Source organism: Schizophyllum commune (assembly GCF_000143185.2).
Source record: "Schizophyllum commune H4-8 unplaced genomic scaffold SCHCOscaffold_11, whole genome shotgun sequence".
NCBI classification, from domain to species: Eukaryota; Fungi; Basidiomycota; class Agaricomycetes; order Agaricales; family Schizophyllaceae; genus Schizophyllum; species Schizophyllum commune.
Window position 1 is genome coordinate 294,262 of NW_026089548.1, and position 26,820 is coordinate 321,081.

The 26,820-nt window shown below is 59.4% G+C and overlaps 11 protein-coding genes across 11 annotated transcripts; 2 read left to right on the top strand and 9 right to left on the bottom strand.

Moving 5' to 3' along the window:
• Positions 1-120: 120 nt before the first annotated feature.
• Positions 121-2,530, bottom strand: SCHCODRAFT_02638287 (uncharacterized protein). The gene is made up of 9 exons (XM_050346018.1): positions 2,300-2,530; positions 2,202-2,244; positions 1,910-2,114; positions 1,612-1,714; positions 1,455-1,504; positions 1,127-1,224; positions 852-966; positions 714-794; positions 121-591 (listed from the first exon to the last, which is right to left on the bottom strand). Exons 1-9 carry the CDS (start codon positions 2,391-2,393, stop codon positions 205-207), a joined length of 1,176 nt encoding a protein of 391 aa, XP_050198114.1. The 5' UTR covers positions 2,394-2,530; the 3' UTR covers positions 121-204.
• Positions 2,531-4,902: 2,372 nt separating this feature from the next.
• SCHCODRAFT_02638288 (NAD(P)-binding protein) lies at positions 4,903-6,543 on the bottom strand. Its single transcript, XM_003028211.2, has 6 exons — positions 6,458-6,543; positions 6,352-6,396; positions 5,853-6,232; positions 5,500-5,690; positions 5,329-5,450; positions 4,903-5,204 (listed from the first exon to the last, which is right to left on the bottom strand). Exons 1-6 carry the CDS (start codon positions 6,495-6,497, stop codon positions 5,122-5,124), a joined length of 861 nt encoding a protein of 286 aa, XP_003028257.1. The 5' UTR covers positions 6,498-6,543; the 3' UTR covers positions 4,903-5,121.
• Positions 6,544-6,932: 389 nt separating this feature from the next.
• Positions 6,933-9,558, bottom strand: SCHCODRAFT_02552509 (uncharacterized protein). The gene is made up of 6 exons (XM_003028212.3): positions 8,741-9,558; positions 8,442-8,646; positions 8,115-8,298; positions 7,687-8,059; positions 7,452-7,633; positions 6,933-7,302 (listed from the first exon to the last, which is right to left on the bottom strand). The coding sequence occupies exons 1-6, from the start codon at positions 9,279-9,281 to the stop codon at positions 7,138-7,140; spliced, it is 1,650 nt and encodes a 549-aa protein (XP_003028258.1). The 5' UTR covers positions 9,282-9,558; the 3' UTR covers positions 6,933-7,137.
• A 385-nt stretch (positions 9,559-9,943) lies between these two features.
• SCHCODRAFT_02638302 (uncharacterized protein) lies at positions 9,944-11,541 on the bottom strand. Its single transcript, XM_003028213.2, has 4 exons — positions 11,382-11,541; positions 11,070-11,202; positions 10,942-11,019; positions 9,944-10,886 (listed from the first exon to the last, which is right to left on the bottom strand). The coding sequence occupies exons 1-4, from the start codon at positions 11,382-11,384 to the stop codon at positions 10,246-10,248; spliced, it is 855 nt and encodes a 284-aa protein (XP_003028259.2). The 5' UTR covers positions 11,385-11,541; the 3' UTR covers positions 9,944-10,245.
• A 363-nt stretch (positions 11,542-11,904) lies between these two features.
• SCHCODRAFT_02638305 (uncharacterized protein) lies at positions 11,905-13,669 on the bottom strand. Its single transcript, XM_050346019.1, has 5 exons — positions 13,232-13,669; positions 12,791-13,107; positions 12,635-12,705; positions 12,455-12,568; positions 11,905-12,282 (listed from the first exon to the last, which is right to left on the bottom strand). Exons 1-5 carry the CDS (start codon positions 13,456-13,458, stop codon positions 12,127-12,129), a joined length of 885 nt encoding a protein of 294 aa, XP_050198115.1. The 5' UTR covers positions 13,459-13,669; the 3' UTR covers positions 11,905-12,126.
• Positions 13,670-13,739: 70 nt separating this feature from the next.
• Positions 13,740-14,596, bottom strand: SCHCODRAFT_02638312 (uncharacterized protein). Its single transcript, XM_003028215.2, has 3 exons — positions 14,377-14,596; positions 14,211-14,316; positions 13,740-14,119 (listed from the first exon to the last, which is right to left on the bottom strand). Exons 1-3 carry the CDS (start codon positions 14,516-14,518, stop codon positions 13,966-13,968), a joined length of 402 nt encoding a protein of 133 aa, XP_003028261.1. The 5' UTR covers positions 14,519-14,596; the 3' UTR covers positions 13,740-13,965.
• Positions 14,597-15,410: 814 nt separating this feature from the next.
• Positions 15,411-17,437, bottom strand: SCHCODRAFT_02515566 (FAD dependent oxidoreductase; the record flags this gene model as incomplete). Its single annotated transcript, XM_003028216.1, has 8 exons — positions 15,411-15,528; positions 15,588-15,643; positions 15,755-16,005; positions 16,114-16,362; positions 16,470-16,626; positions 16,708-17,009; positions 17,066-17,080; positions 17,140-17,437. 8 exons carry the CDS (start codon positions 17,435-17,437, stop codon positions 15,411-15,413), a joined length of 1,446 nt encoding a protein of 481 aa, XP_003028262.1.
• A 133-nt stretch (positions 17,438-17,570) lies between these two features.
• SCHCODRAFT_02638322 (uncharacterized protein) lies at positions 17,571-19,187 on the top strand. The gene is made up of 7 exons (XM_003027930.2): positions 17,571-17,615; positions 17,674-17,839; positions 17,945-18,136; positions 18,203-18,288; positions 18,344-18,400; positions 18,450-18,600; positions 18,793-19,187. The coding sequence occupies exons 2-7, from the start codon at positions 17,686-17,688 to the stop codon at positions 19,059-19,061; spliced, it is 909 nt and encodes a 302-aa protein (XP_003027976.1). The 5' UTR covers positions 17,571-17,615; positions 17,674-17,685; the 3' UTR covers positions 19,062-19,187.
• A 564-nt stretch (positions 19,188-19,751) lies between these two features.
• Positions 19,752-21,419, bottom strand: SCHCODRAFT_02671517 (uncharacterized protein; the record flags this gene model as incomplete). The annotated part of the gene is made up of 2 exons (XM_003028217.1): positions 19,752-20,166; positions 20,317-21,419. 2 exons carry the CDS (start codon positions 21,417-21,419, stop codon positions 19,752-19,754), a joined length of 1,518 nt encoding a protein of 505 aa, XP_003028263.1.
• Positions 21,420-21,442: 23 nt separating this feature from the next.
• On the top strand, positions 21,443-22,274 carry SCHCODRAFT_02067094 (uncharacterized protein). Its single transcript, XM_050341671.1, has one exon. The coding sequence runs from the start codon at positions 21,596-21,598 to the stop codon at positions 22,082-22,084; it is 489 nt and encodes a 162-aa protein (XP_050198116.1). The 5' UTR covers positions 21,443-21,595; the 3' UTR covers positions 22,085-22,274.
• A 1,247-nt stretch (positions 22,275-23,521) lies between these two features.
• On the bottom strand, positions 23,522-26,721 carry SCHCODRAFT_02638329 (uncharacterized protein). The gene is made up of 9 exons (XM_003028218.2): positions 26,683-26,721; positions 26,512-26,581; positions 26,313-26,354; positions 25,960-26,034; positions 25,362-25,608; positions 25,031-25,269; positions 24,591-24,734; positions 23,886-24,005; positions 23,522-23,697 (listed from the first exon to the last, which is right to left on the bottom strand). Exons 1-9 carry the CDS (start codon positions 26,709-26,711, stop codon positions 23,671-23,673), a joined length of 993 nt encoding a protein of 330 aa, XP_003028264.2. The 5' UTR covers positions 26,712-26,721; the 3' UTR covers positions 23,522-23,670.
• Between the last annotated feature and the right edge of the window lie 99 nt (positions 26,722-26,820).

The window sequence follows — 26,820 nt, forward strand, 5'->3', positions numbered from 1 at the left end:
ATGAACACCGCGCACCAATGCAGGCCGACCTATGGCCGTTGACTTCGTGAATGCGTTCAGGTGATTCAAACCAATCTCGGTAGCCGCGCGGTGTGCAATCCGTGGCTAAGCAGCAGAAGTGGCGCGCCAACAAATAAGTTACCCTAGTATGTAGTACAGTCTTGCATGAAGGACACGAGGTTCATGATCATGATCCAGCATCCATCATGCCAGTCGCTGTGCACTGGACACGCTGCTCGCCGAGCCCCTTGGATCGGTCGAGCGCACCGAGCGAGTGTCGTGCGAGCCATCCAAGCGAGGGTCGTTCAAGTCAACCGAGCGCGAGACGAATGTTGAGGTACGGTACGGTGGGTCCGACTTCGACGTGAGCTCTGCGCCGGACTTCGAGCCTCGTCCCGGCCTCGGCGCCAACTGGCTTGCGATATCATCGAAGTTGTCCTTGACGGATACTGATCCATTCGGCATCGTCGCTATGAATGCGAGCGGCTCAGATGGGTACGAAACCGAGGGGGCTGCCGACGGGTGAAAGACGGTGTCCGTGTGCGATTTCTCAAGCGCGACAAGGATGATGATGATCATTGGGTAGAGGCCCTGTGTACAGATCAGCCATGTTCTTCGCCCGTAGAGCTCTTCGACGATAGCTCGAGAGCATGGACCGACAAGCGATCGAGGGATGATACCGACGAGACATACGGTGAGCCCGAAAGACCTACCGCAACGCTCACAGCCACACTCAGCAGCACGGTATTCGAGTCGTCCGAGAGGACCTCGATACCGGACAATAGGAGGAAGAGCTGCAGAGGACGTACATCAGCTTGGAAGCTCGAGCGCTCACGTTGAGGCGAACTTACCCAAAGTACACAATACACGACGCCAGACTCGAGGATAAGCAGCAGCGTACGCTCGATGCTGGCGCCGTGATTTCCCGCGTTGCCGATGTACGCCTTCACATTCTGGCGGTAGTCCCTGTAGGTGTGGTGCGGTTAGCGGGGAGACAGGCGATGGTTAGCGGTGACAACAGTAGCAACCCCCCGACGATGTGTACTCAGGAACAAGGGGGGGGGGGGCAAAGAGGCAGCGGTGCACACAGCAGCACTTACTGAAGAGCGAAAGAAATCAAACTCACCAGACCTTAATCCCCACCATCACGCACGCGACGATGTTCGTGAAGAACAGCGGTACGGTCAGGATCGGCGACGTGTTCAGCCAGTCGAGGAAGGCGATCTGCGCGGTGCGTGAGTTCACGAAGACTAACGGAAAGATGGAAGCTAGATGGAATGAAGAAATGAACGTAGATGGAAAAGATGCATCCGGTCCTTCGAAGAACGGGAACAAGGAGCGGGAACGGGGAACAGGGAACAGGGAACAGAGAACAGAGAGCGGGACTTGGGAGCGTAAACAGGGAACAGGAAATAGGGCGCAGGCAAATATGAGGGAGAGCAGCATATACGCACGTCCGTAAGCTTGGCCAGAAACAAGAATATGGAGCTGACGATGACGCCTCCTGCGAACGTCCGTTAGCCAGGTCCATCGACCGTGCGCATCAGCGCTCTCGATCGACTTCAAGTACTCGAAATAGAGTATATGCACGTTGAACGATAAAACACCCACCAACCGACCCAAAAAGCGCAACCGCCATAATCAAGCGGGGCCACAGAGTATCCGGCCACAGCACCCACGCGCGCCAGACGACGATGATGTCGCTCAGGAGGAGCTAGAGGGGGGTCGGGTCAACTACCGCTTGCGAGTATGCATTTCTACCCCACAGGAACCAAATCCCACAGAAAACAAACCGGCAAAGCAGCGCGAAGCGCGACGCACGCTGATCTCAAGCGCGATGCACGCTGATCCCAAGCGCGGCGCGCGTAGATCCCAAGCGCGACGCTCATTGATCCCAAGCGCGACTCACATTGATCCTCAGCCCGAAATTACTTGCCAGGCTCTCCCTCAGCATCCACGCCCTGTCCACGGGCAGATCGTCCAGGGAGTAGTTGTCGATCGAGCGCTCATAGAAATCCGTCGCGCACACGACGGAGGCGATCGAGATGGCGAACATGAGCGTGGTCATGAGCAGGAGCCAGCGCCGCGCGAGGGAGGTGCGGAGGCCTTTTTGGCTGGGGGTGGGTGGTGGTTAGTGGGAGTTCATGAGTCGACCGGGCATGGGAGTTTACGAGTCGACCGGACATAGAACAACGACTTACACCAGCAAGTACGCAGACATGAGGAACAGCGCGCCGTGGAAGCCTGTGGAAATCGACTTTTAGATTTACTTCGCGCCTCTCCAACCGCTTGCGCATACCGAGTATCGCCATCTCGACCGAGATGGCCTTGATCTGCTCCTTGATGTTCTCCGTCGAGTGCGTGGGGATGCCCGTGGGACAACGAGTGGACATGATTGAAGGACGAGAGGGGGCTGTGGAGGAACGGTACGGTCGAAGGAAGGGGGGAAGACGGGGGAAAGTACTAGAGGAGGAAGAGCAAACCTTCGAACCTTGGCATCGTCGCGTTATATTCAATCACGTCGTCCCCACGCCCGCCCTCCAAAGGTGTATCGTCTGATCTGCGAATGTATGCGCGAAAGCGCCCGATCTGCAAGAGCGCGCAGGCACGAGTGATTAGCATCCCTCCGTGCCGTCTTCCTACGCGAAGACATCGGAACGACGCGGTCTCCGAGGATAGGTAGTACGTTCGACTGATCGCAAGGCGGTCTTCGACTGATTGCAAGGCGGTCTTCTCATGATGGCAGGGCCTCTTCGTATGCGTGATAGTCTGCAACGTGTGATTGGCAGTCGTCCTCAGACAATGGGCGCTCGACGGGCGCTCCGTCGCCCACGCCTTCTTCGCCATGCAGGTTCTGCGCGTGTCAGGGCGGCTTCCCATGGTGATCGACGTGCTGCAGGCGATCGGCGCGTCGACAAAGGCGCGCGGGAGTACGGCTGCAAAGGATATTCGAGCTTCGTTGCCTGTCTTCGCATTCGACACGCTTGAGTTTGGGCTCGCGAGAGAATGTATCACAGAAATTTAATCGAGATGCACGCCAAGAATTTCTGCCACCAATTTGGGCGCGCGAAAGAGTCTTGACAATAGAGACCTTGCGCATCTGTTGTTGTTGATTCCTGTTGTTGTTGGTCGTCTCTGTTGTTATAGTTTTGTGAGCCCCAGAGCGCCCAATAAGCTGTATGATCACTGTCTAGGACGATACAAGATATCCTGTACGCATTTAAGGGCCGAACGACGAGCGCATCGTACAAGCTTAGGCGCGCTTGATCAGTCACAACAGTTCTCGGCGTTGGCCGATACTAATTCGATCTCACCGCTGTTTGGGCGGTTCAGCGTCCCGTTGGGCGCAGATAACACAATGACCATGTCGAATAGGTCTTTCAGCTTGATATCTAAAAGTCTGAGAAGCTACCAGGACTCAGAGCGCACATAATAGCCAATTTTCTATAACAACAGGGACCAACAACAAACACGTGCGCAAGGTCTCTAATGACACAACCGGCAAAAGTCGACGCAGGGTTATCTACCTGCGTTAGACGCAGCTAGTAGTCCGGTAGATCTAATCGAAACGGTAAGCGAGGTTGCAACGAGGCGGTAAGCGTGTCGAATCCGCCGGGCCGACGCCGCAGCTCACGACATGTCACAAAGTGTCACAGTTGAAAAATGATGCTCTATCAGCCCCTCCTGCGGCTCGACGCCGCAATATTGTCCAGAGGAAATACAGTTGAATGAGGAAAAGACTGGCTTGGTGTATTCTTGGAACTACGAAGTTTATCTCGTCCTTACAGATACGGAGGCAAGTAATCAAATATGGCCGGAATCACAACGGGCATAGGGGTTTCCGTGGTCGAGTGTGGTTAGCAAATCATTGAGCATAACAAGCCTTTATCCATTTGTCTTTCTGAAGATGATTTGCGAGATGGAAGGGATGAAAAGAGGTGGCGAGAATCATGGCGAGAATATTATACTCACATTGAGGGAGGGACCAGCGCATGAAAATCATTGCGGTAAGTACAAGTCGAAAGCGCTTATAGGATTGGTTTGACATGTGTAGGGGTAGATGTAGCTACGAGAAGAGCGCGGTCTAGGCTGGAGAAGCCGGCGGGGTAGGCCCAAGAGACTGCTATCGAAGAACCCTCCTGCGAGATAGCTAACTCACCATCAATATCTGCCCAATCGTCAACGTCTTCTGGCTGGGTCGTACGCGTATCCCATGTCTGTTCTCTGAAATTTCCTGTGCCGAGACTTGACTACTCTGCGCACTTCACCGAAGCGTCATGTGTTAACATCACGTCAACGCGGTGAGCGCGGGTATGCGCGCGGGCGCCCTCAAAGTAATTTCCTCGACAGGTATCAAGGACTGAGAAACGACCTTGTGCTTCCGGGACAGATGGAGTCGAAGGAGTCCGGGGAGAGCCAGTCACACATGTCGGCATGGTTTGCTACAAAGAGAGACTAAAATCGAATCTTCGGGCATCGAAAATGAAGAAAACATGACTATAATCTGTTATGCATCATGTCATCTTGTTGGAGGGGGGCGTGTGGCATAACGGCCAGAGATCGTAGTAGAAACGAGGAGCGATGGATTGTGACATGGTCGTGACATCCCATGGACTCCGCCGGCGGCCCGGCGACTTCGACACGCCTCCCGCCTCGTTGTCGCCTTGCTCAGCACTCTGATTAGATCTAACTGCAGGCTGGCTGCAGGCTGGCTGCGTCTAACGCAGGTAGATAAAGCTGCCCTAGGTTTTGCCGGTTGTGTGAGATGAGCGCTGGGAGCAGCCTGAGAGCGTCGACGCGTCGGCATGGCGCAGCACGGCAATTGCCGATATGTTTCTCACAGTCGCTGACCAGCATACAGTTCGTTTCCTGTTAGCTTCCCTTGTTCGTATGTTCAATACCCTTGACTGTACCCATAGTCTACGGCAAGCATAAATTCGGTGCCCAAGCATTTATTTACAATCCTCGAGTGGCCTCGCATGTTCTTCCTGCCTGCACATTGCGTGAAATCAGCTGGAGCGCAGGCGTGGTTCTTGTAATACCTGCCGCCGTGCCGGTCTTGTAACTACGTCTGCAGACACATATTTATTCCACCCTTTCGTACTGTATACCCTTTCATGACTACACCTTGTACCCCTGCTCGCTCAGCAGACTCCAGCCCGCACGCTCCTGTGCGAGCTCGTCGGGGTGGTTGAGGAGGCGGCCTAGGAAGTGATCAGTGCGCGCACAAATGGGACAGTCAATGGAGCGAAATGGGAGTGACGCGTGAAGGGGAACTATACGATGAGGGAGAGAAAATATCTAAATAAGACGAGGAACACAGCGCACCCTCCATCCCGCCCGCGATCGTCACGACTTGCCCAGAGACGTGGCCGGACGCCTTCGCGGACGACAGGATCACGATCTGCGTGGCGATGTCCTCGGCGACGGCGATTTTCTTGAGCGGCATTCTGCATGCGATGAGCGCGAGCCGGATATCCGTTAGCGCAGAGCACTCACGTCGCCAGCGCCCTGTACATCTTCTCCGGCTCCTGGCTGAGCTGGGGTTCCGCCATCGGCGTCCACACCCAGCCAGGCGCGACGGCGTTGACGCGGCCGCGCGGGGCGATCTTGACGATCTCGTTTTTGAGCGAGAGCGTGAGGCCGTACATCATCGCGCTCTTGGCGGACGCGTAGTCGGCTTGGCCGGCCTGTGAGGAAGGGTCGTTAGCAATGTAAGAATGGGGGGCGACAGAGATCCGATGCGACGCGACAACAATCCACAAGTATGCGACCGTTGTACGACCCCGTGACTGCGCCCCAGACGCGTCAACAACTCCGTCTCCGAAGCACGCGTCACCCATCCCACTCACCAGCCCAAACTGCCCCGCCGTCGACCCCACAAGGACGACCGCCGCCTGCTCCTTCGCCCCCGCCCCCGCCGCGCGCAGCCCCCTCAGGTACTCCCTCGTCACCAGGAACACCGCGTCCAGGTTGACCGCCAGCGTCCGCTGCCACCGCTCGAGCCCCATGTCCACCACGGGCACGCCGGGGTCGGGCGAGACCCCGTGGTTGACGACGACGACCTGGACGGGGCCGAAGCGCGCCGCGGCGTCGGCGAAGAGGCGCGCGACGGCGGGCTCGCGGGTGACGTCGGCTTGGACGGCGGCGAGGGTGTCGGGGTGCGCGGAGAGAAGGGGTGCGAGGGAGGTATTGTTGGAGTTGTAGTGGGCGGTGACCTTCGCACCTTGGGCTGGGGAGGGCGTCAGGTCAGGTTAGGGGAGGTCCGGGTTAGGGAAGGCTAGGATGGCGAGGAGGACAGGCCCGCAGGCTAAAATTGCGCGCGGAGGAAGGGCGGAGGCTAGCACGGACCTAGGTATTCTTTCGTGGTCGCTAGCCCGATGCCACCGCTGGCGCCTGCGACCGAAGGAGGTTAGCTGGCGGGCTAGTATTGGTAGTTGTCAACGGACGGGCTTACCGGTGATGAGAACATGCACGTCTTTCAGTCCGAGATCCATCGTTGTTAGGGCTCTTCAAGATGGCAGCTTCGAACAAGCGGCGGGGTTATGACGGTCTAGGATGCGACGTCAACATGACTCGTCACTTGACGATAACGGCGATTGCTCATCCGGACCTTACTCATCGGGGGTGCTTTGGTCAGTCCTTTCTTAGGTCAAAGAAAGATGCAGGTAGGATTCGACCAACGGCATAGCTATAGAAGAAAGGGGATATTGCGCTGATGCTTAGTGATAGACTGCTTGGAATCAGAGCGGTCGGAGGAAACCTCATACCGAACATGAGGAGGGCATTGGCCAGAAAGACATATCTTCTCGGATACACTGAAGATATCCAGGCACCAAGACTCCGTTAGACAGAGTTCTCAGACGCTCGGTGATGTGGCAGGACGACAGGAACAGAGAACAAGCAAACATGTTCAAGCGTCGTCTTACCGTGGGAAACCAATCGGCAATTTCCGTACCACAAAATGACAGTGCAGAGAGAATACATGCGCAACGTACAACCTGTGCCATGCATCCAGTATACTACATCACCCACATCTTCTGAGCGAGAAAGTGGCACAATAACACAATCGTCTATGGTACACGCGTCAAACCAGTGCAGAATACCCTAAAACGCCTTTACTGCTCATTCGCGCATTTATACCCCAGCGCCGCCAGCAAACTCATACACCGGCGCCGTCTCTACGCGCGGCCGTGGCCAAGTGCCATACGCCGTCGCAATCTCCACTGGCTGTACCACCAGCGGCTCCCTGTCGCGCCCCACAAATGACCCGATATCGAAGGGGAAGAGGACGACTTCGTACTGTGATTGGAGGCGTCAGTACCATACTTCCGGTGCTCTCGAACTTCTCGGGAAGGCCCCCCCCATATCGCACTCAAGCCAGTTAGGATAACGCGCCATCGCACGACGAAGGGAAAAAAAAGAAGATACACAATCCACCAACCACTCACCTCCACCCGCCAATGCGCAAAACGCGTCGTCGGCTTCAAATCCTCCTTCAGATGTATCTCCCCATCCAGACACCGTCGATATGTATGTTGCGGCGCGCCCTCGCGTGACCACCAGCTCGCGAGGTCGTAGACGATGGTCGAGTCGGTCCAGGGGGTCGTGTTCGGTGGGCGGGTGATTGAGCCTGTTTGTGAGCCGTTAGACACATTTCCTCGTACCGACGCACGATGTATTCACCTTGTCGGGCGCTGCCACTGCCTACAACTTGGGAGCTCCCTACACCCTCCTCATCGTAGTCATCCCCCTCGTCCACGCGCCCGATATCCACCTTATACCGCAGCCGGCGCCGCAGTCGGGCTACGGGCGCGGCGGGGGCGGAAAGCAGCTCAAGCGCGGCGGCGTCGTGCGACTCGAAGGTGAGCGCGAGCGGGAGAACGGAGCCGCGGGTGTAGGCGAGCTGGATGGGAAGGTCAATCTGTCGGTCATATCCGTTGGAAACGACAGGGAAGTCGGCACATGCAGTGAAGTCGGCAAATACAGTGAAGTCAGCAAATACAGTGAAGTCGGCACATACAGTGAAGTCGGCACTTACAGGTTTCGCCAGCGACAACTATCAATTCATGATCAGCTCAACCTCTGTACGGATGTATACGCAACCCACTCACACAACACGTAACTTCTACCTCGTGCCTCGCCTCGCCCACCAATCCTCTAACGACCACCGGGTCCGCCGTGTGCCAGCCCTCCACGTCCGCCTCGGATGGTGGGATAGGTTGCTTCTCCTCGTAAGAAAGCGGCCGTTCGGGCGGGGGCGTGCTGAGTGGGACGTAGGTGAATTCGACGGGTAGTCTGTGGTGATGAATTAGTATCGCAGTTCCGTTCACTGGTCTTTTCCACCATCGACTTCACAGAACAGCAATTTTAACGCCTGCGACGGCTTTGACGCCTGCACGAACTCCCCACCTCCCCCCCATACACATACAGACACTCACCTCAAATTCCCCCTCCACCTCCCCCTTTCCAAGTGCAAGATCACATAATACCGCACCCGCACCGGCTCGTGGCGCTCCCAAAAATTCGCCGGCAGCTGGTATCGGCGCTCGCGCGGTGGGGAGCCGACGGGGAGCGTGACGGCGCGCGGGAGCGGGATGGCGAAGGGCCAGGTGTGGGGGCCGTGCAGTTTGGTCGGTTGGGGGGCTGAATGGGGCGTTAGCGAGCGGTTTTCGGATAAGCGAGATGGGGTGAGCGAATGAGAATTGACAGAGATGGCGCATAAGAGAAAGAAACAGACCAAAGTGACCTGCCGATCCTGCGCCTCGCGGATCGCCCATCTCGCGGGACCAGGGCGTGGTAGAGACATCGAGGAAGGTGAACGGTGCGCTGGCGCCGATGGAGATCTGACCGCGGACTGTCACCTTCACGCTACGGAGCGTCTCCGGGTTGTCTAGATTTAGGTGCACTTCCCCGCGCACGGTGGCGCCCTCATCTGCCCGCGCGGTTGCGCCTTCCCCTTTCGTATACAGAGCAGGCTCTACAAACGTTGGAATCGACCTCGACAGCGCAGGATCTCCGTGCAGAGTGAGCTTTCCCCATGTCTTCCCCTTGCGCGTCAGATCGTAGGTGAAGGGCTTCGCGCTTGGAGGGCGGGATGTTGAACTTGATGGGTGGGAGGTTGAGCTAGATGGACCTGGATCCGAGCGGAAAGGATCATGTGCTAAGCTCAACCCATGTGTTAAAGTGCTCTGATGCCGCGACGCGCGTTGGGCAGGCTCGTACGAGGTGATGTCCATCTCGCCGGCAGACTGCGGGTACGATGGCATGTTGTAGGGCATATCAGCTGCTGGTGCAAGTGAGGGGGGGAGCAGAGGAGCAGAGGAGGCGCAAAGGAGTCAAGGGTGAGAGAAAGCAAGGACGCGAGTGCGGTAACCGCCCTCGAAGTCGTGAGGGCTGTTCGATGGTGATGAGGTGCTATCCAGCTGCGTCCTATGTCATGTAAGGGTCATAGAGCCCTGGTCTGCGTCTTCTTGCAAGCAAGTGGTTTCCAGAGAGATGATGGTAGTCCGGGACGAAAACCCAAGGCAAACTTTGGGCAAACTTGTCGGTCTGGGAGGCGCGATCATGATGAACGGAACCAAATGACATCACCGAGTTGGCCGGATTTGGAACCCTTTGTTCTCGATGCTCGTCGCGTGCAAGTCCTGCAAACGAAGATCTCTTTCAGTGCCTTTCATCTGACCCACTCTATGAGCTCTTGGGGCCATATAGCCTGTCGTGAGTCAACAAAACAGTGGACTCTTCCTTGCGCGCAAGGTCCTACTCAATGGCCTTTGCCTGAAAGCCGCCCATGTCTCGGAAGTCGGAAAGGCTGTCGAATTATGCCTGCGAGCAGTCGCTTTCCGCACGGTAGGGGGAAGCCCAGTGTAAGCAGTTGTGCAGGGCATACCCACGCGGGTGGCGCAGGGAAGGTTCCAGCAACGAAGCGCAAAGCGAACGAGAATGAGAACGAGCCATGAAATTATGTACTACGAAGGGAACAAGAGATGTCGGTAAAGATGTAGGTATGCGATGCGTATATAGGTACAAATGTCTTCCTCAGAGCAAAGGAGGGTCGCCGGGAGCATGCGAGGGGGGAAGGGGGCTGGTAGGGCGATGGAGAGGGGCGCTGACAGAGCAAAGGCCGGCGCTTGCTGAGCGCAAGCGGGGGCTGACAGAGCGGGCGAGGCGATGATGCACGCGGCGGCGCACAAGCAGCGACAGCATATCTGCGACAGAACAGCTGCACTGATAGGCTTCCCCTCACAGCCGCTTCAGCGCCTTCTTCCGCTTCTCCGCCCCATTCGCGGCCCCTCCGGTAGCCGCCCGCTTCACTGCCTTGCCCGTCGCCGCCGCCGGTGCCGCGCCCCCGTTCACATTCTTGTCCGCCGTGCCCAGCGGTGACGGCCCCGAGTAGCTCCCCTTCGAGCCGTGCTCCTTGCCCGTGCCATCCTCCCCACCCGCATTCGACTGCTTGAACGGCACCTGCGGGCCCGTCGCGGGCGCTGGCGAGGCTGACTTGCGCATAGTGGAAGTGCGCGACGAAACCGACATCACCGGCGTCTGCGCCGCGCTCGATGGCGGCTTCGAGGACGGTGCGGAGTTGTTCGCGTTCGAACTTGAAGTCGAAGCAGCGGGCGCGTCGAACGCCGCGGGCCTCGCGCGCGCGTGCACGCCCGTCATCAGCCGCGCGCGGCTGCAGTACGAGTTGTAGTCCTCGAGCAGGAGCTTCCCGGCCTCCTCGTCGAGCGCGGACTCGGGGTTCGGGTAGATGAGCAGACACTTGACGGTGACGAGGATGTGCGCGATGCCGTACGACGCCTGCCAGTCCTTCTTGAGCGTGTTCACGCAGATGTCGCCCGCGGAGGACACGTTCGGGTGGAAGATCTTCGTCGCGAACCAGCCTGGGCGATCGCGCGCGTTAGTCATTGTGTCAGGAAGATGAACATGAGCACGCACATTTTGGCGGCGCCGCGGGAAACTCTTCCGTGAACTTGAACTTGACGCTGAAGTAGCCACCCGCGTACGGGGTGCCCTCTGGCGGCGTTGTCAGCTGAGAGCTCACACGGGATGGCATGAACACGCACCAGGACCCTCAATGACGCCCGTCACGTCGAGCATGTTGTCCTCGCTGGCGAGGATGCGAATGCCCTCTGGCGGCGTCCTCTGCAGTTCAGAGATCTCGCGCATAAGGCGACGGAGCACGGCGGGCGACACAGACTAGAGAGCGGTCAGTCATCGTCCATATATAACTTGAGGTTCGGATTGGATTCAAAAGCCACCAACGCGCGCGCGCTTTCAGGAGTCGTTCAAACATCGCGAGCGCAACTGTCGTCGCGCTTCCCAACTGCGAACAACCCCGCCGCGGTCGCGCGTGGCATCACGAACACCCAACTCACCATGTTCACTGGCGCGGGAGGCGGTTTGGATCGCGGTTGGCGGTCGGAGGGGGTGACGGTAAGAAACAAAAGACGATGTCGAGAAAACAAACGATAAATAAACACACGTGATCGGTGTTCGCTCAAGCACGAGGCACCCCCTAGAGACCCCTTCGGCACGTCCTCCGGAGCGCCTGAGACCCCGGAATTTCCAGGAGTTTCCGTCGGCAAGGGCCGTAGGAATGGTTTTCTTTCGAGAGGGGCCTGGCAAGACGAACCGGGTCAGTTGGGCTCTCCAGCTCACCGTCTGTCGTTCGGGCTGTCGAAGCGTTCTTGCGCAGACTACCTGCACGCTCTCTCCTTGAGATTTTGACTGCATCTTCCGCCATCTACGATGCAGCGGCGAGTTGTCTGTGAGTCAAGAACACGAGAAGAACATCTTCTCGGCGCTTTCGCCATTGTTCTATTCCCGTCTACCTGCGCTTCGATGCGCATTGTTGAAGTGCGAAGTACCGAGCGCGCACGGCGCACGCAATCGCGTTATGCCCATGACTTCTTCATTCCAAGGGTATATCAAAGTACCTTCAATCCCCAAGTCTAATTCTAATGCCAATTAAGCGAGAACGAGACTATGATACATCAAACAGAGGGTCTGAACATCGACCCTTCCCTTCGCGGTTTCCCATTGCCTCTACGCACACTAATGGGCAGTCCCAGCCTCTCATCAACCGGCTCCTCACCAACCAGACCCTCACCAACCAGCCCCTCACCCAACCGGCAACGGTACACACACCAGGTCCGTCCCAGGGTCGATCTCATCCCATGCCCGTTTGAGACGTGCATAGCGTTCGAGAAGTGACTGCGTATCGTATACAGCAGGGAGTGAGTCGAGGGTTTGGACGTCCTCAGGGATGCCGAAAACCTGCGAATGGCGTAATGTCTGCGGTCAATCGAGCGCGATGATTGTGGCGATGAACACAAAGACAGAGGAAGGGTATTGATGAAGATGCAAGATGAAGCGAGACAAAATAGACGGGGTGGAACAGATGTGGACAGACGGGAAAGAACATGGAGGCGAAGAAAGGCCCACGCACCCGGAAGAAAGGCACGACAGTGGACGCGTACTGGTAGTCCTTCATCGCGTGTCTGTAATCCTCGGTACAGAGCTCGAGCTCGCGAAGTGCATTCTGCATCGCGGTCATGAGTTCCTGCGATAGGTTAGCGAGCGAGCGATAGGTTAGCGAGCGAGCGATACATCAGAACGCATTGCTCACCGAAGACGGCGAGCAGATATAAGTCTGCACGAGCTCAGGTAACGTCTCCGAAGCGCTCGTCGCCCTGGTCACTAGCAAACCATCAGTACCATGTCTCATCTCCCCGCATCCCATTCTCTCGCCCTGACCCCATCCTCTCGCCACCACTCCACTCACATATCCGACTGAGTCCCCTCTCCGTCTCCGCCATCCTCCTCAACGGCTCCGCGACCGCCCCGGGGCGTATCTTCGCGAGCTGCGCGAGCATCTTCGCCGTCACGCGGTCGACCAGGTGGTTGAGGGGGATGATATCCGTCTTCGCCTTGCCGAGGCGGTGGAACATGGTGCGCAGGGCGATGATGAGGACGAACTGCTGGTAGCCCTTGAGGAGCGTGGAGAGGAAGCGGCGATTGGTGCGGTCGGGGAGGGAGGGGGCGCCGGGGTCGCGCTGTTGCCGGCCGAGGGCGAGGATGTCACCGAGAAATTCGCGGGAGCTGGTTGGTTGGTGGGTGTGGTGAAAGGTAGACGAAAGTGTGCGTGCAGGCGAGAGGAGTGCGCGTTTGACGAGTGAGACGCACGATCAATAAGGGCTTCGTGAGGAAAGAATTGCAGACGCACTGGAACGCTCGCGCTGGAGTAGGCTTCAGATCCATGAGCTCCTTCACGCTATCCGCGACGATGGTGTGGAACGTCGAGTTCGTGAGGGAGAGTGTAGCGATCACGTTCAGCTGCCATTCGAGCTCAACCTCGTTCCCGACGCTGAATATGGTGTGGAAGCTGTCGGCGAGAACGGTGTGCACAATCATAATGAGTAGCTCCAGAGGAAGGCGAGGCTCCTCCGGCATCGGTAAGGCGGTCGTCGCTGACATTGGTGAAGGATGGCTGTCGCGGAGGTATTGGCGCGCAAACTAAGATACGCCTTTCGACGCTTAGGACAAGGCGACTTTGCTACCAGAGGGTTCACCGTACTCAGTATGTCGCGCTTCGGTGCTATGGAGAAAGTAAGGCGAGCTCAGGATCTTCAAAGGGTGAGGGCAGGCAGGAAGAGGCGGGAGGCCGCCATGACGGCGGGTCTCGCGTGGCGAGGCTATCTAATCTTATCGAGCACGGGCGCCTAATTGATGGTGGCGAACATTCCTTTCTGCCTCTGACCATGACACTCTTCGCAATTGTACTTGCACGAGCCCGACTGTACCACCTATGGCATTACTTGACAATCTGAAGACATACCGCACAGCTTCGAACTCTATTATAGAAGACATGCCCAGGCAGACCTTCCATAAACCGAATCCCATCGACAGCACTGAACAAACCATTTTTCGGCGCAAGTCCCAACGAGACCCGACACCCAGCTACACACCACAAGACGCGAGCGTGGTGTAGAACAGGCAGGTGGTAATCGTCTCCGGCTCGCCCGTCACGGTGGTCGCCCACTCGGTCACGGTAGCGGTCGACGTCGGATCCGGCGAGGCCGTCCATGTCGTCGAGGTGGTCGTGGTATACGAGCTACAGAGGCGCGTTAGCGGTTATTCTTCTTCATCCCCGCCTCATGCGCAGTGATAGCATTCCAGCCACCAGCATGGCCAACTACACGCACCTGCAAGGCGAGCCGCGCGCGTCAAGCTCCCGAGCTTGCCCAGGCCACGACGTCGGCGTCACCGACGGGGTGAGCGTCACCACGACGAGAGGGTGGTCCGTCTTGGCTGGTGGAGATGGCAGGGTCAACATGTATCGTATGGGTGTGCAGCGAACTAGCTACTGACTCCCATCCACATGCGTCGTCAGCGTTGTGCCCGGGTAGTATGCCGTCGACGTCTGCCAGGCGGTCTTGGTGCACTCGGTCGAGCCGCTGGCAAGCGCGCCGGTGGCGGCGAGGGCGAGGAGGGCGAAGGACTTGGTGAACATGGTGAGGCGGTTGTTGGAGGTGTGAGCTGAATGAGCGTTGAAGTTCGAAGATGTACCTTGCTAGTTGAAAGGCGGACCAGAAGTCGTCGCCCATCGTCCTCCTTATATACGCTGCCCTCGCCGGAGAGTAGTGCCCGCACCTGCATGCCGAAGTGAGCGTCTGCATGCCGCTCTGAATGCGGAGGACAGCCGCCATGTATGCGCGAATACGGGTCGAGAGTTGTCTGTACCTGGTTCATATAGCGGGCGGTCATGGCTCATATAGCGGAAGGTCGTGGTCTCCCTCGGTAGGGTCAAGAATACGACCCGGTGACTCACTCAGTCAACACAACGATTCGCCGAATCAATGTCGAACCTTCGCGGAGGTCAGCCGCTTGATGGTGGGGGAACGACCTGATGTCGGAGGTTTGTGCACCGGAGGGTATCAAGAGGACAGCCACAGCCAGCACGTAGAATCGACACAGGGACCGACGCACGGATCGAGTGGTCGAAGGTGGTAAAGAAAGGCAGAACGACGACCTCAGAAGACCTCGCGGGGCGCGATAGCCAAAGTTACCTACCCGACTCCATGCGACGCGCCTGAGTGGAATATTCCAGCACTTCGCAAGGTGCGTGTACTGAAGCTGGACAGACACACAACAGGTGTCCTCCAGGGGGGCGCAAGGCGCGCACGATTGTCAGCCAGATGCGCATCAGCATATACAGCGACAAAGAGAAGACGAAAAACAAGCGGAGAAAAGCCATGCGTACGCTTGTAACATGCCGTATTGACGTGACCTTCGAGTCCGTATTGACATGACCTCTGTCCTTGTCATGATTCCCAGGACGTATCGCATCTATTGAGGCAAGATTGCGTCCATCGAGACAATGTTACCTGCCATTCTAATCTCTTTCAAAGCCTCGTAAGCCCGTCCCTCTTCCAGGTCAGATACCGGTCGGGCAGCCAACTGGGCTGCTGCCAGGTCTCGTTCTTGATATCGGCAGCGATCATCGACGCGACGACCTCGGCACTGCGAGTCGAGAACAAAGTGTTCAGCCACTTCACTGAGCGAGCGATCCAGTCACGTACCAAGCATACGCCTTCGGCATTCCATGGCCAGTGTATCCCGCGGATATATATTGGCCCTTGTACGCCCCTGCATCTACATCGCCCTTCGTCCTATCAAGCACAGGGCCGACCTGGAGATGGAGTGAGCAATCAGTCCAGGCCGCGCACGATAACATCTGCTCAGCCACTTCTCGAGCATATCGAACCAAAGAAACCACACCCACAAACGGCACCCCCAGCTTCGTGAAGCCCATAATCCCCGTCCACTCCATCTCAAACTCCCGCCCCTCCTCGTACTTCCCCGGGAACACCTCCGGGAGGAAGTCGCGCAGCACGCGGCCGATCGCGGGGTTCGTGACGCTGTCATCCTCGACGCCGGTCTCGAAGGTGGGCGCGGTGGCCTCGCGCCCGCCGCCGACGATAGCGAGGGGGTGGGTGGCTTCGGGGATGGTGTTAAAGTCTGTCGCTTGCTTGTTAGCCTCGAGACCCTGGCGTGCCGAGGCATTCTCGTTTGCCACAGAGTCCGTACCTTCCGTCGAGTTCGCACCCTGCTCCTTCACGGGCCTCGGGAACCAATACTCGAAGCCTTCGTTCCCGTCCCAGCTCACCGTGCCGAGCTCCGAGAGCGGGACGGCGGCGCGCAGGGCGGCGACCTGCGCACGGGTGGGTACGATGCCGGCGGGGCCGGCGAGGTGCGGGAGAAGGTGGCTCGCGTAGGCATTTGTGGCGTGCAGGACGTAGTTGCAAGCAACAGCACCGCGTGGGGTGGAGAGGGACCAGCGGCGGTCATTGCCGTCTACGGAGTAAGGTTAGTCATCGCTCGACGAGACCAATTATCGCTCGACGAAATAGATTGTCGCTCGACGAATAGCGCTCGCGATCTTCTTGTAAGAAACTCCTTACCTTCCGAGGAGAGCGGCGTAACTGCGTTCACTGGTGTACGCGTGTGCAGGGTGAGGTTGAGGTTCTGCGCTGCGAGGTGATAAAGCTGGGTAACGAATTTGAGGGGCCAGAGGTTGTGCGCCGGGATGCGAATGCCAGGATAAGACGCTCCGTAGGTCTAGCGGAGGATATAATCAGTCAGTTACGCACTGTGGGTCATAGAGTATACAAGCAAGTAGGGAAAAGGGCTCCGACCAACCTTCTCCATCTCCTCTGCGTCGATCCAAACCAAGCCACTGAGGTCTTGACCAGCTCTCTCCGCCGCGGCGATTTCCGCCTGCGCGACCTCGACCTCCTTATCCGTTATCAGCAGCGTTATGTGTCCGCCCTCGACGAGGTCGACGGCGTCCTCAAGCCCGTGCTCGCGGATGACCTTGACGATTTCCGTCGCTGTGTAGTTCTCTAGGGCGTAGCTCTTGAGGGTTTGCTCTGTGCCATACTTCTGCAGGGTAGATGTGAAGCCTTCGACCAATGCAGGCGTCAGGTGCCCGCCATTACGACCTGTGGGCTTATCGTCAGGGATGTGCTCGTAAAGAGGGATAGAGAGAAGTACAGACCTGTCGCTCCTGCGCCTGTCCACAAATATATGATCAGCCCAAGTTGGTCTCGCGAATCTGAGGGAAATTCTGACAGAAGTTTCGCGCCTCCAGGATTACAACCTTAAGCCCGGGCGTCTGCTTCGACAAAGTATATGCCGCGGACACGCCAGTCATTCCCGAGCCTATGATGCACACATCCGCATCCAGGGTCAACGCGCCCTCACTACCCTCCCGAGCCAAGGGGTTCGCATCCGGTGAGCTATCAATCCAAAATGACTTGCTCGGATTGGGATGGGGCAAACCCGCAGGTTGAAAAGTCTCCGCGTGCGGGGAGGTAAATACGGCTTGCGAGTCCTCAAATGGGTTGAGGATCGTGGAAAGCACGGGCATGGCGTGCAGAAGCAGCAGAAGCGCGAACATCGATGGGGCGCGCATGATGGTCGAGAGTAAGCGCCGGCGCGTCATGTGATTGTTGATTTCCCACGTGCAGTGAGTCACGCGCCCTGCGGCGTCTGGGCGGCCCGGAGTGCTCCTTGTCCAGCACTTCGACTCGTTGGGCTCGAGGGTGGTGAGTTTTGCGTATCCTACAGGGTAAACGAGGCTCTGAAGTACTGAGGAATGCGTAGGGACTCAGAGCAATGGCTACGTTTGCCAAGAAGACCTTCGACACCGCAAGATATGCGGCTGCGAGACCAACTTACCCCAGGACGCTCTATGACTTGATACTCAAGTATCACGAGGGTGACAAGCGCGCTCGCTGGAACATGGCTCTTGACCTCGGATGCGGAACTGGTATGTATGCTTTTATCGTCCGACATACCCCTTCACAAATTCCTTGCCTTCGCCTCGTTCCCCCTTGCTAAGACTTCGTCTATATTTAATCATTCCATCCCCCAGGCCAAGCCACGACAGAACTCTCCCAATTCAAGCGCGTCGTCGGCATCGACCCCAGCGAGAAGATGCTGCAAGGCGCGCGCACCCGCGTCGAGTCGCTTTACCCTTCCGGCACGGACCAGTTCCGGTTCGTGCACAGCGCCGCCGAGGACCTCTCGTCCTTCCCAGACAACTCCGTCGACATGACCGTGTCAGGTATGGCGTCTTTTTCATTCGCGGCGGGCGGCTCCTAAATATAGTTTCTCACGCGCCCCTGCATAGCACAAGCGGCGCACTGGTTCAACTGGTCGAAGCTATGGCCGGAGCTGGCGCGCGTGATGAGGCCGGGAGGGACGCTTGCTGTCTGGGTATGCGGAGCGAGCGATGTGGAGCTCCACGGCTGACTTAAGCACGAATTTGCAGGGTTACTCTGAATTCAGGCTGAGCGAGCACCCTTCGGTGACGCCCTTGATTCACCAGGTGAATATTCATCATCCGTTGTACCCCTACCCTCACAAGCAAAAATCAGTATAGTCAAGGAACTGATCCAGAGAACTCCCTGGGCCCGCACTGGGAACGTCCGGGTCGCACCATCGTCGATGAGCACCTACAAGCCATTCCGAACGGCAATGAGGTCGTCCCAGGCGCGCTCTCAGACTTCCAGCGCCTTTACTTCACGGGTGAGCATTTTGCTCTCCTCCCTTCTTCTCTCTCCGTCCTTCCCTCCTCATTCCCTCTCCCCTTTCAAACCTCGCCTCCCTTCCCTCCGAAATTCCTCCTGACACTACTCACTCTGACACTACCTCACCCCGATGCTGCTCACCCTGACACCACTCACCCTACCACTACTCACCCTAATACCACTCACCCAGGCCCCCACCACCCCACCCTCCCCTCCCCCCGGCCCGTCATCCTGCGCACCAAGACGACCTGGGACGGCCTCCTCGGCTACCTCCACACCTTCTCCTCCCTGCACACCTTCCACGAGAAGTACCCGCACGACCTCGCGCACCCGGACGGCGACATCAGCGTGCGCTTTTGGAAGGCGCTGCAGGAGCAGGTTAGGAAGGACAAGGGCGAGGTCGGGGAGCATGTCATGGTGGAGTGGCCGCTGGCGTTAATTGTGGCGAAGTTTGCGTAAGGGAAGAGAGTGTGTAAGCTCACCGGCGACAAAAAGTCGCGGGAGTGCGATGCAGTACATGACCTGGCATTTACCCATCGCAATGGCATCTCGTGTTTTGTCGCGCTTGGCGACCTTTACTTTGCCATCTTCTATCGCAGATGGCGGTGGGAATTTGCGCGCTCGAGTATCGAACCTCCAATGTTCGTGGCACCTTCAGCCTTCCGTTACAGCTCTCCCGGCCGTTTGCCTTCCCGACCAACGGTCCACGAGGCAACGACGCAGACGAATAGGCGACCAAGCACGCAGACAAATAAATTACAACACAGCGAAATACTTGGACAATTAGTTGCAGTTGCAGCAGCTCAGATGGTAGAGTACAATCGACAATCGACAGCGGTAGGTAAGTAGATGAGTGAATAAGTAGATGGTGGATGAGTGGGGTCGCAAGCAGATGAGGTGGCGGTATCAGACACGCGGATGCGGGATGGATGGGAGCGATGCAGGGGGTACCTAGATAGGTGTGCGGAAGGGGTGCTAAGCAGGGAATGGAAGTCCTCGAGCGGGGCAGGTGCGTTTATAGGAACGGACTGCGCACCCGCTGCAAATACAGTGCGTGCCGGGAAGGCGCAGCGCGCACGGCAAGGCGTCAAAGCGCCGACCAAGTTGATAGAGGCGTAGGAGGGGACAGGGGGAAGCAGGGCGACCCCGCTACGGCGAGAACGCATCCCCGCCCGCTCCTACCCCAGACTCCGCCGCATCCACCGCGGCCATGAACTCGTCGTTATCAACAAGCTCATCTTCGCCCCCGTCTTCCTCGTCCTCGTCGTCCAGAAGATCGTCGAGGTCATCAGACTCGCCCTGAAGCGTGGCGATGCGCGCCATGCCCGCGTTCGACGCCGATGACATGCGACGCACGTTCGTGGGCCTCGCGGGCGCGCCCTTCACGCCCACCGGCGCACTGCCGCTCGAGCCCAGGCGCCCAGCGCCGCCGCGTGCGCGGCTAGCGGGGCGCGAGCCGAGCTCAAGCAGCTCGTCGTCGTCGAGGGGGGAGAGTTTCGCGACCGTCGGGTTAATGCTCCCGATGCGGTTCTTCTTCTCCGCCGCGCGCATCTTCTTGCGACATCTGCGAGCGAGTGTTAGTTCCAGTTCCAGTCAAAGATGCAGCAACAGCGGCAGGAAAACTCACTTCGAGCACACCGTGCCTCTCCCCTTCGGCCCCGGGCCCCACTTCTCGACGCACTTGCCGTCGAGCTCGCGCCCGGGGATCCCACACTCGCCGCAGATCCGCTTCCCCTCGGCGTTCAGCAGCACGGTGGCGGTCGCCGTCGTGACCACCTTCGCCGTCGCGCTCGGGAGGTCCTTCGTTGGCGCTTTGACCGTTGTCGCGCTTCCTTTTGTCGAGTTGGGCGGGGAAACCGAGGAGGCGGTGGGTTTGGTGTCTGGCTCCGGTGTAGACGGAATGGAGGGCAGCGGGCTTGAGTGCGCGACACTCGGACGGGGGGAAGGAGGCTGGACGTTGGGGTGCGGGGAGTGCGGCTGCAGGCTCGGGTGGGGAGAATGCGCCTGCGGCGCGACACCAACGGAGCATGATGGCTGCGATAGCACGCGCCCGTCCTCGGGCAATCGAATAACGCGGTGCCCTTGGGGCTGTTGCCACTCGGTCGCCGAGGCGGCATGCTGACGCTTCGCCGGCGGCTCGCCCTCCGTCGACGCGCTGCGCTGGCGCCGATAGCCGGAGGTCGGAAACCCCGTCGACGAGGCGAAACCAGGCGCGGCGGGGCCGACGGTGGGGCGAAGTTCGAATGCGGCGGTGGCGGCGTAGTTGCCGCCGCCCGATCGCGGGCCCATATCCACGGTGGATCGGATGCCGCTCTCAGGAGGCGTGGTGGGCGGGCTGATGGTGTTTGAGCGGCTGGGAGCGGAGGCGGAGGGGTGGGTGGAGCTGGGGAATGAGCTGAGTACGGAAGAGCTGTGGTGCGAGGTGCCGCGGGTGTACGGCGGCGTGGGGGCCTGGGAAGCATGCGGAGGGGGGAGGTAGCGGTCTGGCGAGGGTTGACGGCGAGACTCTGGGGTGAGCTGCCGCTGCCGCTGCGACGGGGCCTCCGATGCGGTGGGCACCTCGTCCGCGCTGGCGGCGAGCATGCCGATCGCACTGAGACGCTGGCGCAGCGCGAGGCACTCCTGGAGGGCCTGCTCCAGCCGCGCGCGCGTCGTGCCCGCCTCGCGTTCGACCAGGTCTCGGTGGACACGCACGCGTTCGAGGTCGGCGAGTGCGTCGTCTCGATCGACGACGGCCTGATCGCGCGCGCGCTCCGCGGCGCGGCGGGCGGCGGACTCGTCGGCGAGGTGGGCGCGAAGGGCCTCGGCTTCGTGCATGGCGTTGGTGAGTACCTGCAGGGCTTCCATCGTCTGCGAGGACGGCGGGGGTGCGCTCATCGGCGGTGGGTGGCGGCGAGGGAGCGGGGCGAGGTGCGCGCGCTCAGCAGGACATGGGGGGAGGAGGGAAGGAGGGCTGTGGCGCGGTATGCGGGCGGGAGATATAGCCGGGGATCATGCGCCCGGGCCCCCAACTCCGCCGCCGCCGACGGCACCGCAGGCAAGCGCCGTCCCCCGCGTGCCCCCTTCCTGCCTGCCGCCCGGTCATGAGGCGCCTTCACACGCCTCCCATCGCCTCCGCCCCGGTCCCGCCCCCTCGTGACGCGGCGGCGCCCACAGCGCCAGCCTACAAAGGAAGGTCAGGTCAGAATCCGGGGCCTGTGCACGGAAAGACTTGCCTTGTTGGGCCCGCGCGCCGCCCCTCGCCCCACGCTCGGCATATCCGCCCACCGCGGGTCGGGGCAGCCGCGATGTCGCGTCGCCTTGGCTGCCCGGCAGGCGCCCGATCACCCCTGCGCCCGATCACCCGCGCGCGCGGAGTCGGCCGCCGCGCCGCAGGGCCCCTTGATGCCACCAACCCCCAGCGCCCGCACGGTCTCCTCGTCAATTCAACGGCATCCGCGGCGCGCTGCCTCCCTCCACGTCAGGACGCGCAGCCCCATTGACTTGCGGCCCCTCGCCGGGCCTTGACTGGAGCAGAAGTTGGGACGGAGCCTGGCGCTCCCACCGGCGCTTGGCCCCCGCGCTGAAGCCCGATCTTCGATGGAACTGCAGCAGATGGGCGGCGGGACCCGTATCCGGCCTCCGCGGTCCTGAAGGCGGCGCTTCGCGCTTTACGTGGCGGTCTGGATCTTGTGCCTCTTCGGGCGGGTCCTCGCCGCGATGGGCCCGCGGCGCCTCAGCCATGAGTGGGTCCTATGTAAGCATGTCCGTCGCGATGGGCCGTCTGCTGGGCTGCCACGATGCCCGTGGCCCGCAATGAACTTCGGTTCATAAGCCATCTGACCACTTTGGGAAATGCGCGAACTCTGGGAAGTACGTGAGCTACCCCTCCCCACGCGTGGTCTCCTTCCGTCGGCGCTCCTCACTTGCTCGGGGGAGGAGGGGCATAGCGTGGTCGCAGCGCCGAAGGTGTCGGGGTCGAGCCGCAGTTGCCGTCCTGCCCCACTCATCTCCCTCAGGATAAGCGCCCCCTCGAGCCACGTACGGCCGATCAGGCGGGACGGTGAAGCCTAATCGCCAGGTGAGGCGCCCGCGGCGCCCCCTCGAGGGTCGCGAATCAGGCGCCCCCGCGAACAGCGTGTTCGCGGACCTATATGCCCCCGGGGTCCTGCACGTATCTCGCTTGGGGCGCCTCGCGCGGACTTGGAAAGTGTATAAAGCAGGGCGTGGGGCGTTTGTGGCGCGGAGGTGCGGAGCGAGGAGGTACTTGGGGTGGGCGCGTTGGCACGACGTAGGAAGGGTGCATTGGTTGGCGCTCATCCTAAGCGAGAGCTAGCTGGCCCCCAGTGCGCGTGCTGACGAGCTTGACGTCGACGCTGACCTTGATGCTATTGTGTACGGATAAGGCATCTTGATGCAGGCGATCATGGTCGGGGAGGATCAACGAGCGTGCCCGTGCCTGTTTGCAGCTGTATCTCGAGCTCTGTTAGTATCGCATCACCGTCTAGCGAAGTGCCATCGTCGCCGTCCATTGACATTGCACGCCCTCAGTCCCTGTCGCTATTAGGAATTCTGGAGGCGCTAGAAATCCTGGATATATGCGCCGATATTGAGGTGTCTGGCACTCCGTGAGTGGTCTATCACAATGTATAGAAGGAAAGAGGTGCTCTGAGCATTGAATATCGCTGAGTATTGGCAGGAGGGGACGGAAAGAAAGCGCCGCGTTCCTCGTCGATGAACGCGTCCTCTAAGACGCGGCGCACTCTATGATCGCAATGACGCGCCTAAGACAGCCGCGTGGCTTTTCGGCATTTGCCGCGTTATTCAACTTGCCCATTCGCAGCTGGCTACCTACAGGTCCTGGAATGAGGAAAGCCTCCATGCTAGTACAGCGGTATCCAACGTCTTTTGTCATCTTGTCATCAAGCCCATACAGTTTTTCTCCGTCTCAGTTAGCGAAACTCTTTCATTCTTCATTCTGACAGACCAGCCGCGGATGAAGGTACAATTGAATCGCGTACACCAAGAATGTCCTTCCAATGGCATGCTAGAGGGTGAGGCAGCAGCCACTCGTTCCATAAATGCACCACTAGTCGTTCGCCGCCGCAATGTAGCTCTGCAGCAAGTGTCAGCACCTATCAGAATTCAGACGTTTGGCGCACCACGGCCCTCCGCCGCGCCGCTTGCGCCGCAGGCCCGCCACCTCGTAAAGGACTCTGTGACCAATACCGCCCGCGAGACGCAGCATTCCAGCGACGAAGGACGGTGCCCATTGGCGTACACAAGAAAGAGAAGCTCACTCACCTCCCTATCCTCCAGGAAATCGAGATACGTGAGCGCGACCGCGATCCAAAAGCTGGCCTCGATCCCCAGGAAGCGCTCCTCCTCGCGGTCGATCTCGATGACACCGGTGACGCGGCGGACCTGGGGGAAGGTGAGTGACATGTAGGCGATTTGTTGGTGGATTGCACAATTTGGCGGAAAATAAGTCAGTAAACAAAGGAGCGAAGCAGACATGGCGGTCAGAGGGCGAGGTACGAGAATGACGGGCTGGCCGATTCCAGGGAAAATTACAGTTGCAGACAAAGTAGGCGGCGTGGGATGGGGGGCCTGGGACGGTGCGCTGCATCGGACAGCGGATAGGGAGGGAGGGAGGGATGAATACGTGGGGAAGTATGGGGTCGATATGATGCACCATGGAGTCGACACAGGAGGTCATTGACTAGACGCAGTAGGCCATTGAGTCGGCAGAGGTCCCGCAGCTCCAGACCGGGTGCACAGCCATAAGCCGGACTAGGTGTGCGTGTCCGCCAATTCTGACGCCGCGCCGCGGCGGACACGCCCACCCGCGCCATACCCTATCCCAGCCGCGCACGGTGTAATCAACGCAGCTCGGGCATTCAGGTCCGAGGCTGAGCCCGCAACCACTTCGTCATCCACAAACGAGCAGGGAAACACAACGCCCCAAGAGGAAAAAAGCCTCAACAAACAGCAGAGCCAATCACTCACCATCAGCACCGGCGTCGTATCGTGGAACCTCAGCACGGGCGGCGCCGGCGGGGGCGGCGCGGACGCGGCCGAGGGCGGGAAGGCGACCGCCTCGACGGTGGGGTCGTGCGGCTGGTAGGGCGGGGGCGCGGTCGGGGTGGGGATCTGGGGGCGTGAAGAGTCAGTTTTGATGGGAAGAGTCAGTTTTGGTGGGAATAGTCTGTTTGAGTGGGTTCGTGAGCGCCGGTTTCACGCTCCGTGGGAGGATGATGGACAGGTAGGGGAGGACGGGGTGCGGTCTAGCCTAAGCAACACTCCCATCTGCACCCCTCCCTCTGCAACCCTCCCACCCGCAACCCTCTCTCCGCAATCCTCCCTCCCTCCACAACCCTGCCTCCACAACCTCCCTCCCACCCACCCACCCACACCCTCAAACCCGCCATAACGGCCTACCCACTCACCCTCGCCAGCGTGAACGAGTTATTATGCGCCGGCCGCGCCGCCTTCAGCGCCGCCGCCGCGCGCGCGAGCAGCCCCGTCGGCTTCGGCTCCGTCGCCGCGTGCGGCGCGAGGATGAACTCGGTCGTTTGGCTTTCCGGGCGCGGTTGGGAAAGGCGCGGGTTGGTCTTGGGTGGGTAGCCGTGCGGGCCGAGGAGGGTGGAGCCGTGCGGGCCAAGGAGGGTGGGGTTGGGGCGGCCGGCTGCGAGTGTAATCAGCACGCCAGAGAACCCAGATGGCGATACAACTCTGTCGATATCGAAAGGATCACTTTGCATAAAGAGCCTCACTCACCTCCCAACCCCGCCCCCACGGGCCCCTCCCCGCTCATCGCGCCCAGCAAGTCGACCCGGCTGAAGCTACCCGTGCCCAGGTCCGCGTTCGTCAAGCTCAGATCCCCCGCGGCGATGGGCGGCGCGAGCGGCGGGACCGCGTCCGGCGGGATGTTGGTGCGCGACTTGAAGGAGAGCGCGCCGTCGGCGTGGTAGGGGCTGAGCGCGGGGACGGGCGTGAGGGGGATGAAGACGTCGGGCGGGAAGGACTGGGAGGGGGTTAGTAGGGTGGGGGGTGGGAGGGGAGAAAGGCGTGAGCAAGGTAGGAAGGTGCAACAAGACGGGAGGATGAGAGGGAAGGGGGAGGCGAGAGGTGAGAGGGAGGAGTGGGAGGAGGGGCTAGAAACAGGAGGGGTTGGGGGAGGAGGGGTGAGAGGGAGGAGGGGTGAGAGGGAGGAGGGGTGAGAGGGAGGAGGGGTGAGAGGGAGGAGGGGTGAGAGGGAGGAGGGGTGAGAGGGAGGAGGGGTGAGAGGGAGGGGGGAAGAGAGTGTGAGGAGCGGAATGAGAGTGAAGTGGAGGGTATGTCGATCAGAGAAAGGGTGAGATGGGGTGGAACTCACCGGGGCTCGGATACGGATATACCAGCCGCGCTTGGGGCGGTGTACTGTCCAGCAGATAGTGTTGGTATGGTTGAACTACGGTCGGAGCGGAAAGATCAGCCAGTAGGCGTTCAAGCACGTTTGACGAAGGATGTGCGTGCAGCGCAGAATATAGACAGCAGGGGGAGTCGGCGGTGATGGCGAGCCGGGGATGAACACACGAGCCGAGGATGAACACACGAGCCGGGGATGGACATGCAAGCCAGGTCAGAAACCAAAAGCAAGGCGGGCCGAGGAGTCAGCAAATTTGACGACGAGTGGCAGCGAGGTAATAAATGAGCGGGTGGACTGCCCATTAGTGGTGCGCAACGTACAACGAGATTTTCAACGATTTCGTCGTCTGTCAGATAACGCTCCTGGATAAACCAAGTCAGCAAACCGTGTATGAAAGTGCGCATCGTTGGTTCGGGTCCAGGTCACTCCCGGTTCAGAGATTACAGCAAGGGCGAGAAGATTGCGTAGAAGCAGGAGCGACGAAGTGCTGTGAGATCACGACATATGCATGGGCTTCACCTTGTACCAGATGACCTTCTCGGAGTGTTCAGGGCAGACGTTCACGCGGAAATTCTGAAGTACGTCCGAGCTGGTAGACAGAATATCCTCAAGGAAGCATGAGTGTTGAAGCAGGAGAACACGTTTGCGTTCAGCGTCCAACAGATCGCCCAGCCGTATAATGTTGCGCACCTCTGTACCGTAAACCGCGACACGCCCATCTGAGACGCCTGAATGTAGCTCATGGTGGTTACTCCAAGGCTTGAATACAAGTGTGAGGTGCTATCAGCTTCGGCTGCAGGTATGCGTCGAGAATGGCGATGACGGTGG